The 15,035-nt window shown below is 35.1% G+C and overlaps 1 protein-coding gene across 1 annotated transcript in view; it reads left to right on the top strand.

Moving 5' to 3' along the window:
- The first annotated feature begins 641 nt into the window (after positions 1-641).
- Positions 642-15,035, top strand: part of efcab7 (EF-hand calcium binding domain 7) — a 62,948-nt gene continuing 48,554 nt past the window's right edge. The window contains exons 1-6 of the mRNA XM_059984412.1: positions 642-709; positions 1,757-1,932; positions 2,796-3,007; positions 6,222-6,308; positions 12,171-12,360; positions 13,020-13,144. Of these exons, the coding sequence (XP_059840395.1) occupies positions 1,758-1,932; positions 2,796-3,007; positions 6,222-6,308; positions 12,171-12,360; positions 13,020-13,144 (789 nt within the window). The 5' untranslated portion in view covers positions 642-709; position 1,757. The remainder of the gene's footprint in view (positions 710-1,756; positions 1,933-2,795; positions 3,008-6,221; positions 6,309-12,170; positions 12,361-13,019; positions 13,145-15,035) is intronic.

Raw genomic sequence — 15,035 nt, 5'->3', positions numbered from 1 at the left:
AAATTAGTCAGTGAAACGGTCCGTGCTTGGGGAAACCGCATCCTCATCCACATTATCTTAATTTTGAATTTTAAAGAAGAGATAATTTGACAGTAACAACTGGTTGCTTTTATTTCCATGGGCATTTTCCTCCGTAGATTCAAGGATAATATTACCTTAAACTGGCAGACAAAACGATGCTTAAAGGAATTTTCGATAACATGCAAATAGTTGCGGGCTGTTGTTTACGATTGGTCAACAATTAACTATTCATCATGCGCTGCATAAAATCATTTTAACGGCTTTTCTATTTGCCTTTATTGGAATTGGAAAAGAAATAATCAAATCCAGGAGGTTCATGAGCCTGAAGACAACGTTTCAGGAACTGTTTCTTTCCCTCCACCATCAGATTTCTGTAGGGACAATGAGCCCTCAGTATTTTCCCTCTCTTCTTGCACTTCTTATTTAATTTAATGCTTTTTAAATATATAATAGCAATTTATATTTTTTATGATTTTGTATTGCAATGCACTGCTGCAAACAACAAATTTCACGATATAAGCCCGTGATTTTAAGCCTGAATCTGATTCTGAAAAGCGGAACCAATGTTTTGAGTCGAGCCCTTTTCACAGTGGGACCACAAGCTTACGATTGGCTGCAGTTGTTGCCATGGTTGCAGAACGGCCTGGGCTGGTTAAGTGGGCGATTCGGCTCACCAACGCTTATTTAGGTACAGTATTATATAGTCATAAACGACAACGTCTTAGATCAAATTTTTAATAGGCAGCCTTAAACGCTTTTCATAAATAGAAGTTGTTTAACAGCACGCGCTTTGTTTACCATTTAATAACTGGAGAAAGTGAAGTTAAAAGTTGTGAGGTACTGGAACGGAGAAAAGGAGGGCATTTAGAAGATTTTCCAGAATATCAATAACGTTATGGCAAGGTGAAAATGAAAGCTTTGGAGAACAGGATTTGGAGATAATTTTGGTCATGGGTTTAGAGTGCGTTTCCACAAGCTGTGAATGAAATAGAAGCCATCCCAGTTTAGAGGAAAGTTGGATAAATATTTGTAACAGTGGAAATTCCACAAGTGAGATGCTTCACTGATATTAAAGTAGATTTTTATCTGTGTGAATAGGCATGCAATAAACCTCACATCTTTTAACTATGTTCAATTAAAATATCTGATCGTAGATTTCAGCTCAGATATTGTTAGTTCAGAACTATTAATAAATAAACAAGGATGAAAAGAATCTTAATGTTTTAAGTAGGTGGATCTCTTAAATGAGAGTTATGAATTTCCAAGATTGTGCCTCTTCTATACATCAAGTATGATTAATTTGTTCGATCATAGTAAGCAATCTAACAAAGCCTTAAACCCGGTTTCTCAATGTATATTCGCTTGCTTTCTTAGAGGGAGTCTTTGTATAACTGGTAATGTGTATTTAATCTAAATGTTAATAAAAACGATGTGTCCCAACTTCCATCTTGGTTAAGATTAGTTAAATTAGTGGATCATCATTTCAAACCAGGACTTTCTAAAGTTACATCAAGCTTTGCCTTTATCGAATTTCAACTTACTAATATATGACATATCTTACAACAGGCATTATAAATGATAAGTATATGATACAAAAGTAATTTTGCCATGTTATTCATCTTTACTGGCTGGCTGATAGTTTTGACAATGTTCTGTATTCCATAACAACTTTAACTCGCTGCACAACTACTGACTGAAAATTTTAAAATGACACAATTCTTTGTGAATTTTCCAGAATGTCCAATCGGCAAGAATGGATCAAACCTACTACAAAAAGATCAGCACAGTCTGAAGCTGGCAGATCTCAGTGCAGTGAAGAAGAGACTTTTTATAGAAGTTGCAGAGCAGCTTACCTGACAGTGTTTGGTACCACTTTGGAGAATATAACTTCCAAGGATCAACTCTGCCTGGGTAAATTTTATTTAATCAAGTTCATACAATTTGTTCATAAATTAGTGTTCTACAGTCAAGCAGAAAATATATAAACACCCTTGCAGAGTAGTATGGGATGATGATAGATGAATGAAAGGGAGGTAACTTTAAATTCAGATTCATTTAAATTCATTTCTTTGCCACGTAGAAATTCGTTTGCCACATATCATAAGCAAACGATATGATTAGAAAAATAATTGGGCACCATCTTTTTTGTGAATATTTGACAGTACCAGAGAAAATCATTGTAAATGTGGGAAGTTTGAAATAATAGCAGTTCCTAGATAATCTGAGATGAGTCAAATTGATTGAGAAATAACTGGTGTGAACATGAGCATGTGTACACTGATTAGAGTGCGTTAAGTTAATGACCAAATCTTTTGTTGAGATTGGGGGAAAGGTTGTTGTCATGACGCTGTGTCACTAGGCTCACTATCTCCTTTCTGTACTCCAACTAGTTGTTATTGAGATACAACTTTCTACAGTGGTGTCATCCGAAAACGTCAACAGAGTTAGAGCAGAATAAGTGGGCTGTCGTCATTAAGGCATATTACTTCATTATTCTCAGCTACCAAGATGATAATGGTCTTCTTAAAGCAGGTGGAAACTTCAGATTGAAGAAGGAGAGGAAACAATGTCTGCAAATACATTCCTCAGCTGATCTGTGCAGGACCTAAGCACATGGCCGAGGACAGTGTCTCGGCCAGTTGATTTCCATGGATTCATTCTTTGGAACACTGATCTTACATCTGTAATGGTTGTGAAAAGCTATATATAAATGCAAGTCTGTATCTCTGTCTTTACTTTTTTTTTGGTTAATTGTTAATGTGCTTAAATTATAGCTCTCCAGCAAGCTGGAAGGAATCCTTCCAGAAAGACACTTGGAAAGTACTGGACACAATTTACGAAGACGTTAAATTTTGATGACTTTTGTGAGATCTTGAAAAAAGAAAAGCTAACGGATAAGAATGAATTGATGAAAGCTTTCAGAAAGATTGATTTAAATAATGATGGTTATATTGTGCAGGAAGAACTTTATAAAATACTCACCACTGTAAGTGCTTTCTTCATCCTTTGTTCAAAATAAATATTGTTCGTTTCAAAATGCACCAAAGTTAGAAATTGAACCTTTCAGCAGTGTTATCAGAAGCCAATGTACCAGTTCAATATATTAGATTGCGAGATCACAATATATGGGACCAATATTTGAATATTATTTTAACTGAATACATGGACCGGTTTTCCATGTAATTCTAAACACGGCTGGGTTGATTTGTGGACTTGTCACTTGATGGCAGGTAGATTGACTGAACATAATAAACCTTTGCATCCTTGCTTCCAAACGCCAAAATTGCAACATCATGTACTCTGACTTCAAAAGGGATATTTGATTTTAAGTAATATACAGAAGAAAGTGTCCTTTCTGTCTCCCAAATGTAATAGTTTTTGAAAACATGTTTTGAATTTCTTTTTCTCAATGAAAAAGGGATTTTTCACTCTGGTTTCCTTGGCTGCATAAGTCTAGTGAAGACCATGTGAGATTGAGGCACGAGCACCCCCCACCCCCCAAACCCTCTATTTAAGTGGATGATGTATAATTCGTTACCCTTATAAATTAATGCCACGAAATAACAGACATTACACTGCATATGATTAAAGGAATTATATTTATGAATCTTTACTGAAGGGTTAGCAAAGAATAACAAAAAGAAAAGGGCCCATTCTAATCAAACAGTCAAATGTGCACAAGTTGGAGCTCATCTTGAACTTCTCTGTCACTCACCTGCAGGGCCCTCAATCAACGTGAAAGCACACACTACCTTCCAAACGTTGCTCGTAATTCATCTCGAAAAAATAGGTCTCCCACCGGATCATATGCTATGACAGGTTCTCCACAGAGTCTGCTCTCTTTATCTCCTCTCAAACAAAAGCCCAAGACCAATCTTATTGTCCCTCACCAAGAAAAACCTCCCACTAATTAGATGGCACACATTTCATATCATCCCTTATCTTCAACAATAACACAGAGGCTGAAAGTAGAACTAGCAGCTCTTACAAAGCTGCTAAATGAAATACCTAAAGAATAACACTAAAGATGTGAACCAGGGCACAACATGAAGATGATAATTCAGGAGCTGGAAAATTTCAAAGTAACTGGCTGTGGTTTTTATACATTAAACCTCAATGCAGCAGGTAAATCTGATCCTGTATACACATCAATGCAATTTACGACAAAGGGTGACTGAAGAGCTATCAACAAAAATAATCTTGTTTTTTTAAATTTTGCCCCATCTTTTATTTGAGCCTGTCATAACATTGACAGTACTGGTTGCAGTTCATCATTTTAGGATGATGATGAACCAATAATCTGCTCAATTGGTATGAGTTTTCAAATCGCACATAAGGCTTAGTGTTTACCCTTTTTCAACTTCCTAAATTTTCTTCTCATGAGTCAACAGTGTGAAAGCAAAAGCAAGGTAGCATACAAGAAAATGAAGGTGCTCCGTACAGGATCTTGTCCATACCTCTGCCTTCACTTATGCTGCCTGATCCGCTGAATTCCTCCAGCAATTTGTTTTTTTGCTGTCGAGGAACTGAAGTCTAAGAAATTACAGAAGAGTTTTTTCCTGAAACCTCAAAATCTTTTGATCGAATTGATAATTAAGCTTGCTGATTATGTATAATGTTTGAACCCCTGAATATTACTCCACAGTGTACTGTTAGGAGATTAAAACTCCAGGTAAATTGCGTATCAGCCATATGATTCAATACTGTACATTATCTTATTGAGATTTAATCAGAGAATTAACATGACAACGCACTGTATTGCTGAAGAAGCACCATACTATCAAAAAAGATGTTAAGTCAAAGTTCTAGCTTCCCCTTTAAATGAGTCTTCCCATGGTTTTGTTTTTACAAGAAGAGTAATGTTCCTAGTGTGCTGGCAACATTTATGTTGTTATTGCATTAGTTATTGTATTTATAACTGAGCAACATTCTGAGGGTCTTATAAGATGCCATGTAATTTTAAGTGATGTTTTGGTTCTTTGAGCATAGCAAAGTTCAAAGTATATATATGTCACCATATATAACCTTGAGATTCATTTTCTTGTGAGCATACTCAATAAATTGAATAACCATAACAGAATCAATGAAAGACCACATCAACAAGATGGCCAACCAGCGTGGCAAAAGGCAACAAACTGCAAATACAAAAAGAAAAATAAGTAAATAAAGAATAAATATCAAGAACATGAGATGAAGAGTCCATGAAAGTGAGCCCTTAGATTGAGTCAACAGTTCAGTGATGGGGGAAGGTGAAGTTGAATGAAGTTATTCCCTCTGTTTCAGGAGCCTGATGCTTGAGGCGTAATGCCTGTTCTTAAATCTGGTGGTGTGAGTGCACTGGCCTCTCCATCATCAAGAAAATCTTCAAAAGGTGGTGACTGAAGAAGGTGGCATCCATGATGAAGGACCCTCACCATCCAAGACATGCCTTCTTCTGATTACTATGGTCAGGGATGAGATGCAGGAGGTTGAAGACATTTACTCAGCATTTTAGGAATAGCTTCTTCCACTCTGCTATCAGATTTTTGAAGACCTGAGACCTAAGGCTCCTGTACCTTCTTCCTGATGACAGGAGCGAGGAAAAAGCATGGCCTGGGTGGTTGGGGTACCTGATGATGGATGCTGCTTTCCTGCAACAATGCTCAAAGGTGGGATGGGCTTTACTATGAAGGACTGGGCCATTTCCACTACTTTTTGGAGGATTTTCTATTCATGGAAATTGGTGTTTCATATGGAGCATAGAAGCAGTGCATTTGTCTTAAGTCTTGAAGACGCCCTACTTGGCTCTTTCTCTGTTTAACTTTCCTGTCTTGTTTATGTTAGGAATTTTAAGAGCAAGGAAGGAGTATTAGGCTCAATATGACTGTCTTATTTTATACACTGTAGATCTCAATGTCTCCAAACAGTCATATTGGTTTTCTTTTGTGTAACCCCTTTGGGATTCAATACACTTGTTTTTCTTGGTGATTAATTTCATTTGTTTGGGAAACGTAACTATCGGCTTTCTCTTATAATTCTGATGTCCTGTATTTAACACCTGTGTTCCCTGGTAACTGAGCCCTTGTAAAAAATTAAATGATGTAATTTCAGCATTTCATTTCACATTGCATCTCTTCGTCATTGTTAAATGTTGTTAGTTGATGAGTAATCTTACATAGTATTCTAGCCTCACAAATATTTGTGCTATTATTTTTCTGCAGAAGGGTGAGAAGATGACACATGAAGAAGTTAAAATGATAATGGATGAAACTGATGTTAATAATGATGGAAAACTGGATTATAATGAGGTATTAAAAAGTAACATTAAGTAGTTCTTACATTTATCATGCTTCTTATGGAAAATCCAGGAGAAGTGTACTCTACATTTCTGGAAGTTATTTGATTAATTTTAGTGTCTGTCCTGGAGCAATTGCAAAATATAGCTTCACCTTTTCTCCAGTTTGTCTCCTTCAAGCTTCTGAATTTATACTACCACACTTACCTCTTTTAATTGTCTTTCTCAACCGAACATGTCCACTTACCTGTTGTGATTATGTTTTTCCTCCTTTCCTTCTACATACTCTGAATCTAATAATTCCACTTTTTCACTCCTCTTTCCTTTCGAATTCATTTTTTCCATTCTCCTCTAATTTGTCTGCTATCCAACCATTTTGGGTATCAGCCCCTGTGTCTACTTTTTAACCATATTCATGGATAATCTTTTATCCATGTCATCTCACATTCCTTAAATACCATAGAAGGCGCTGCCAAGGTAAAAGGCCAGGCATGCTCCTATCAGATTGTGGCGCAGACATGGAGGGCCAACTCCTTCTGTTTCTTCAATGTTTATGGTATTTGCCATTATATTTTGCTTAAAGAAAATTTGCAGGAACACACAAACCCTTTTGCCAGACTTTTTCCATTGTGATGCGGGAAAGCCTACTGTCGGCTCTGAGGGAACAGAAGCTGAGGAAAACAGAACATAATTAATGCCATGCAGGGAATAGAAATGCCAAAGGAGAAGAGTTATGGGAGAGTGAGGTATTTGCATGTGTGCATTGCCTATTCCATGTGGTAGTCTTCTCCATAATAATTTTGGACCTTCCTGCCATTGGACCAAGGCCTCGCTTTGTTGAGATACAATAGCTAGTGTGCAGCAGCCATTGAATGTTAAAATAAATCACACAGGGGCATCTCCTGTTTGTTGGAACTGGAAGCAAGCCATATTGATCCTGAGGGACACCTAAAAGGATATTTATTGAAATTTCAAGCATGATTTTTATTTTACCAATTATAATAAGCAGCCACTATAGTTCTGCATTAATTTTTATTTACACACTAGTTAAAATCTTTGTTGCCAATTTTATCACAGTCATGTATTTTACCTCAAGAGTACAGCTTCTAAAATGCAGAGACACTACTGGACTATTTATTTGTGCATTTTCATCAGTATTGGGTGCTAGGAAAGAAATCTGTATTAATTAAATTATAAGAATCAGTGGATGACTTTGAATGTACAGGAATTGTATATTGTCATTACCAATTTACTTATAGTTTATTATAGAACTATGAAAAAAGTGTATTTACCTAAAGTTTTTATAAACTGAAAATCCTGCTGCTGTCTGTAAGGAGTTTGTTTGTTCTCCCTGTGATTGTATGGGTTTCCTTCAGGTGTTCCTGTTTCCTCCTACAGTATAAAGACATACTGGTTGGTAAGTTAATTGGTCACTGTAAATAGTCTTGTGATTACATTAGTGCTATATCTGGGGTTGCTGGGTGGTGAGGTTCAAATGGCTAGAAGGGGCTATTCCACACTATATCTCAGTAGTAAAAATAAAATAATAGTTTACCAAATACACATATAAAAGCACATTTCTCAGCAAAACCTAAGAATAATGCTCTTATCAGATCATGGAGCAGATGTGGAAGGACCAAATGGCCAACTAAGAAATCAATAAAAAATTAAGAATTCATGCAAAACATATAATGGAATGTAGATGATTATTATTCAGCGTTTTGATATGAAAAAGTAGTTAATTGGTTGTAATTTTTTCTGTTACCTGTAAGGCTGTGGGGTTATTTCTTTTTTCTTTTAAAGTTCTGTAAATTAGAAATTTATAAACTAATGGCTAAGTTTGTTTTGTAATGTTTATATCATTTGTTAAATGATTGAAATTAAATGTAGGGTACACATTTTGCACATGCAAATAGAATATATATCCAAATAATTAGAAGGTAAAATACTCAGATAATTCCTGATTTTCCCTCCACCCCCCAACAGACAGTATTACCTGCCAGGAATTCAAAATCACATTATCCCTTTATACCTAAGCACTTTAGTTACCCTTCCTTTAATTTAATATAGAAAATAGTGCCATAGTTGTTGTAATATAAATATGATAGAATTTTACCTGGTTAGGATCGAAACACCTCAAGGTAATGCTGTCCAGAGAGAGCAGTGCTGTAAATAACAGTTATTGGAAACTTGTTTAACTAGGTCTGTAAAAGGTAACAAGATGATTAATCAATAATGACCGGAATTGAATGAGACTTGTTCAGTTACTGATGCTGTAGAATCCACTATCCTGTACAGTCTATGTAGTGTAAAATCTACAGCACAGCATGTTATAGAATTACTGCTACCTGAAGCTATGCTGTAACATAATGGGATATTAGCATTGAACTGGATTTTGTGATTTTAAAATAATAGTGTGGCTATCTGTGTTCATCATCATTGAAGCAGAAGCAGCTTCCTGTGGCTGTATGCATACAGATAATTGTGGAAATCAAGAAGTTGTCTGTTTCCTTGTAGGATCTGTGAATCAGAATTAGAAGAATCAGAATCAGGTTTAATACCACTGGTGCATGTCATGAAATTTGTTGTTTTGAGGCAATAGTACATTGTAATACATAATAAACTAAATTACAATAAGAAATATACGCATTTATAAAACCAAATTAATTAAATGGTACAAGAGGAGACACACTGAGTGTGTGTCTTCAGGCTCCTTTACCACCTCCCTAATGGCAACAATGAGAAGAGGGCACGTCCTGGGTGATTGGGGTCCTTAATGATAGATACCACTTTTTTGAGATCGCCTTTTGAAGATGTCCTTGATGCCGGGGAGGCTAGTGCCCATGATGGAGCTGGCTGGAGCTCACAAGTTTCTGCAGTTTTTTCCCATCCTGTGTAGTGGGTCCTCCATACCAGATAGTGATGCAGCCAGTTAAAATGGTACATCTTTAGAAATTTGTGAGAGCCTTTGGTGACATACCAAGTCTTCTCAAACTTAACAATGAAATTTAGCTGCTGTCGTGCCTCCTTTGTAATTGTACCACTATGCCGGACCCAGGATAGATCTTCAGAGATGTTGACACCCAGAAACTTGAAAGAATTGTTGCTGGGGAAGTCCTAACAGTTTGCCTGAACGGTTAAGTCCAGGGTGGGGAATCATAAGCAAAGCAGGGAAAACTCCAAATCTCTTGTGCAACTATTCCTAAACAATCCTTTGTTTTAAAAAATGCAATACCCTCTTAAGGAGAAAACAGTTCTCACCATAATACAACTTTTTTTTTCCAAATGATTTGAAAACACACAAGAAATGATTCAGAATCAGATTTAATATTACTGGCATATGTTGTAAAATTTGTTGTTTTGTGGCAGCAGTACACTGTGTTGGCATCTCTGGTTCTATATTGGTGATTAAACTACATAGAGTGTTCATGAAATTGCAGTATCTGGTTACCCACTAGACATGCTGGGGAAGTTAAATATTTATTGACTTTTTCTTTTAAATATTTTGTAATAGATTATAAAACATAATTATGATCAAATTATAATTTGATTTTCCTCTTTCTTATTTTGCTTTGAATATGATTTGGCATTGAATTAACTATTCCAATTTGCCTTCAGTCATGCTGTTTATGACCTATCAATTCTACACTCGATGGTCATTGTATTAGGTACGGGAGTGGCCTAATAAAGTGGCCTTTGCTTCATGTGGTCTTATGGTACAGTAACCCATCCACTTCGAAGTTTAAAAGTTGTGCATTCAGAGATGCTCTTCTGCACGCCCTGGTTGTAACAAGTGATTATTTGAGTTATTGTCACCTCTCTGTAAGTTTGAACCAGTCTGGCCATTCTCCTCTGACCTCTTTAATTAATAGGCTGTTTTTGCCTATAGAACTGCCACTCAATGGATGATTTTTGTATTTTGCACCATTTTCTGTAATCTCTAGAGACTGTTTGCATGAAAATCCCAGGAGATTAGTAGTTTGAGATACTCAAACCACCCCATCTAGCACCAACAATCAATCACACCAAAGTCACTTAGATTTAATTTCTTCTTCCTTCTGATGTTTGGTCCAAACAAAAAATGAACCAGTTGGCCATGTCTGCATGCTTTTATGCGCTGTGTTGCTGCCACATGATTGGTTGATTAGATATTTACATTAACGAGCAGATGTACCCAATAAAGTGGCCACATAGCCTATGTTCTGATTTGTTAAAGAGATACCATTACTTACTATGATGTAGAGATACCATATCCCATGCCAATATCTCTGTACAAGGGTTAAAAAAAAACAGCTGATTCTCTTTACTTTGTCTTTGACTGCAAATCTGAAGTATTATATTCAGGTATCTTAATGTCTACTTTTATTGAAATTAATGTACTGATGATTCAAAATTGACTTGTATAAGCCAAGTGGATTTGTTTGTGGTTTTATTTTAATATAGATCTTGATTATATTTGGTCTTTGCTGAGAGGAGGAGAGTAAACAAGTGACCTGAATTGCTGGCACCTCTCAGTGTCATTTACAATTGTACATTAGAGAAAGTTATTATGCAACTAGTCTAGTAATAGGGCAAGTTTAATTTGCAGCTTAGAGGCTATCTTTTTTGGCCAATTGGTTAAGATTGATAGTCCCATTCTAAAGTACTTGTCATGTCCCTGTGTATTTTTCCTCTTCCTTCAGCTGTATACATAAACTTGAACTTAAATGTGTTATTACTGGCATTTATTAAATGGGATTTAAACAGATCTAGAATTTGAACACAGATTTTATTTGTAGTGATTGCTGTTCAGCTGTGATAAATTGCATTTCAGTCATGCTTTTGTTAATCATTTCGAGCTCCTTCTTAAACAAAGTCACAATTTTGAAATACTCGTTCATTTTCAAATCCCCCTACGCTCATCCTTCTCTATTTCTGTAATTTCATCTAGTCTTGTAACCCTTCAAGCTATCTGTGCTCCTTTAATTACAACCTCTTGTTTATCCCCAAATTTAATAACTTGCCATTGGCAGCTGTGCCTTCAGCTGCCATCGTCCTAAGCTCTGGAATTCATTGCCAAAACCTCTTGGCCTCTCTATCTCTCTTTCTTTCTTAAAGACATCCCATACAATCTACCACTTTGACTGAACTTTTCACCTGCCAAATAACATTATGAGTGGCTCACATCAAGTGACTTAAGACCTATTGCTTTGTTAAATATGCCATGAAATGTAAATTGTTGCAAAACCACTTGATAAAATCTCAAAAGCTAAGTTTGAAGTCAAGTTTTAATAAACCTTCTTCATAATAACATTGCAATCCTCTGAATTATTTAAAGGAGATTGACCATTTTGGGATGTGCTTTGAAGGTACGCTTTGGACGTAATCTGTTATTTTTGGTCCCAGACAAGAAATTAAATCTCTTCCACATGTATTGCCACATCTTCCAGCTTTTATTGATATCCATTGAAATATTCAATTCTTATTCTCCTTATAATTTCGAAAAGTTGTAAACATATTCAGTTTGTGCTACAATCTATGCACTTTAAAATACTCAATTGTTGTCACTTCACTTACAAATGATTTCCTTTCTCTCTAACCTCATGTTTAATCTTTTTAATCTTTTCCTCTTGTGGCTTTGACTAACTTTTATAAAACTTATCAATTTACATTTGATTATGGAGCCTGAACCTGTATTGTGAATTCAGAATAGCAAGTTTTCATATAAATAGAAAACTCAGTATCTAAAACATTTGAAAAGAAAAAAAGAGTTTGTAATTTTAACTCCTGTAAGGATATGAAGGAGTAGATATTCTTTTGCATTTTAAATTTACTGGAAAGTGTTCATAATGCTGATTGTGCAAACAGAGTACTGATTTATATTGCACCTATTCAGTTTTGTAGTTTATTTCTGACAACAATTGAAACAAGTCAAAAGAATGCATTAGCAAGGCTAGATGCTAATGCCAAGATGAAACAACAACAATTTGGAAATTTGACTTCACTTGAATTTTCATCCTTATCTTCAACAAAATCACTGCAGGGAGCTTCTCAAGATCAAGAAACTGAAACAATTCCCAGAAAAGGTAATATAGCCACAACATTTATTTTATATCATTTGTCACATTTTGAATGGAATGCTGTATTTTTAAAAAATAGAATCAGTACTTAGAAAAATTGTTACTTTATATTGCAGGTTTTGATAATGCCATGATAAATAATATAACCCACAGAATTGCAATAAATACCAGAATGCACCTATATTAAATTTAAACTCAACTGCAATATACTGCAGTTTCATGAAAATATTGAATCCTATGACGGAAATATTTTGTTGAATAGATTTAATTAGATAACCTTTCTGGTTGTGAAATGGCAATTCATAGTTTAATTATAGGTTTCTTAAAATGTCACTTCCAAAATATTGCAATTATATTGATATTCAAGTTAAAAAACGGTTCTGACATTTATGTTAATTATTTGGTAGGAGGTACAGATATAAAAGGAAAAATGGCAGTTTAATTCAAGTTATTTTGATGTTTTGAGAATGGATGCAAGTATATACAAAACAAACATTTTTGTTTTCTGATCAGAGAGATAGGAAATGTTCTTTTGAGTGGAATTACAATAATTGGTTAAAAGATTGTATTTGTATAGCTATGCCTTTTATGTTGTTCCAAGTTCTGTGATTCGTAAAATATTAATGTAAATATAGATTCTCATTGTATTCACAATTCTATTACAGTTGATGCTAGACTTTCATCAAGACCCTCAACTGCCCGAAGTCAAAGGACATCTGTTTCTTCTACATTTAACATGGGGGCTATTACTACAAAGAGTCTTAAATTGGCAGAGCCCAAAACAATAAAGGTAATTTCCATATCTGTGAAATCTGTTCTTTTATAGTTAAAAATAAAATTGCAGATAATGGTAATTGTGTGTAAATAAAATTAATATATCAGAAATACATACTCAGGTTGTATATTTGTGAAGCAAATAGTAATGTTTTGTTTGAAATCCAAATTCGGCATTGCACATATTATTTGTATCTTTAGCTATGTGTATAAGGTCTAGTAAGGTGATAATAGAGCTTCAGAAAGATTTCTATATATAAAATTGTGTTGAATAAAGGGAATGAAAAATTTCACTATTTAAACTTTTTATTCTGAAAATATTGCATCATTCTTGCAATTATCAGCAAAATATAATATGATTACAGAAATGTTACCTATCTACAGGTTTGTGAGCCCATACTAAAAATAATAGCTCAACATAATTAATGTTATTTACGCCATTGGCTCTATTGAAAGAAGCACAGAAATGACACAGTATCCCTCAGGACATTATATCCTATATTTCTCAAGCTACTGTGGTGACATTATTGATTACTAGTTACTCTAGCATGGAATTTTGTGTATTTCTTATATCAAAATGGAATAGACATAATTTTCTCCTATTGTGGGTATTCTGTGAATTTTAAAAATACTTCTGAAAAAATAAATTATGTTTAATTGCAAAATAAAGCCAGAATCTACAAGTGCTGAAAATCTGAAATTAAAAAAAAGGCAAATTCCTGGAAGTATATAGTGAGGCAGTCATCAAGTGGTATTTATTTGCTAACATTTCCCTACTTTTTCCCCTCAATACATCAAGCTCACCCAATGCTACAGTGCTGGCTGACCTTGGGTACCTTACCTAAGTGCCATTCTTCAAAATAAGCCCAGATAGTGTGTGGTGATATGCTGTTTGACTGACTTTAGCAGGTGGTGTAGCTGAGCCTTATTTTCTGGAGTTAATTTTCAATGTCATGAATCGCTTTACTCTTGTGTGAAGCTGTTGCTATTCTTTGCATGTCAGTAGAGAAGGAGTTGATATTGCACCTCCAGTTGACAAAATCACAAAGCTGATAAAAGATTATATAGAAAATTTATTTGTCTGTAAAGATTCATGGATTTGAGAATGCCCCAGTGCAGTAAATCATCTTGGCTCACTTTATGATATACTCAACATTTATTCTGGTGATCATTTTAACTTTCTGGTGTGGTGCTACTGTCTTAGAATTTTACAAATCTAAACATAGAGAAAAAAAATAGCTTTCCACCAAAGCCAAGTGGGATTAGGCAGTGCATATTAACCTATGGAGTCAAATGAATGAAGAAATATTTAGAAAAAAAGGTTTAAGAACTTATTCATTTCATTAAATGATGTGATTATGACCCATTTTAACTTGCAGGCACAGATTCTGTCCCAAATCTGTGCTGTGTCAGAAGTTTAATGGAAGATGATGCTAGATTGATTTTTTTCTTCTGGGTGAGGAGAAGCCAGTTTGGATTTTGTGGTCAGTAGCCAAGTGGCACTGCTTGACATTGACCTTATAAAAAGCAACCTTGAAATTTTCCAAAGATTTTTTTCCTAATGCCTTTGGCAAGCATCAACAAGATTTAAAAAGCTCCTAAGAAGGGATTTTTTGTGTAATATCAAAACAGTTTCTATGAATATATAAATAGGAAGAAGGTGGCTAAAGTAGTTGTGTATCTCTGGTAATTTGTCTTATTGTGTCTTAAATCAAAATACAATGAAAAGCTGACATTTGCATGCCATCTGACAGTTCATTCCATAAATAAATAGGTCAAGGTAGCATAAAAGATTACAGAATATAGAACAACGCACACAAAATGCTGGTGGAACACAGCAGGCCAGGCAGCATCTATAAGGAGAAGCACTGTCGACGTTTTGGGCCGGCTGAGACCCTTCGTCAGGA

This window comes from Hypanus sabinus, chromosome 11, assembly GCF_030144855.1.
Source record: "Hypanus sabinus isolate sHypSab1 chromosome 11, sHypSab1.hap1, whole genome shotgun sequence".
Lineage (NCBI taxonomy): Eukaryota > Metazoa > Chordata > Chondrichthyes > Myliobatiformes > Dasyatidae > Hypanus > Hypanus sabinus.
The sequence above is the reverse complement of the archived record's forward strand: the minus strand, read 5'-3'. Positions and strand labels throughout refer to the sequence as shown.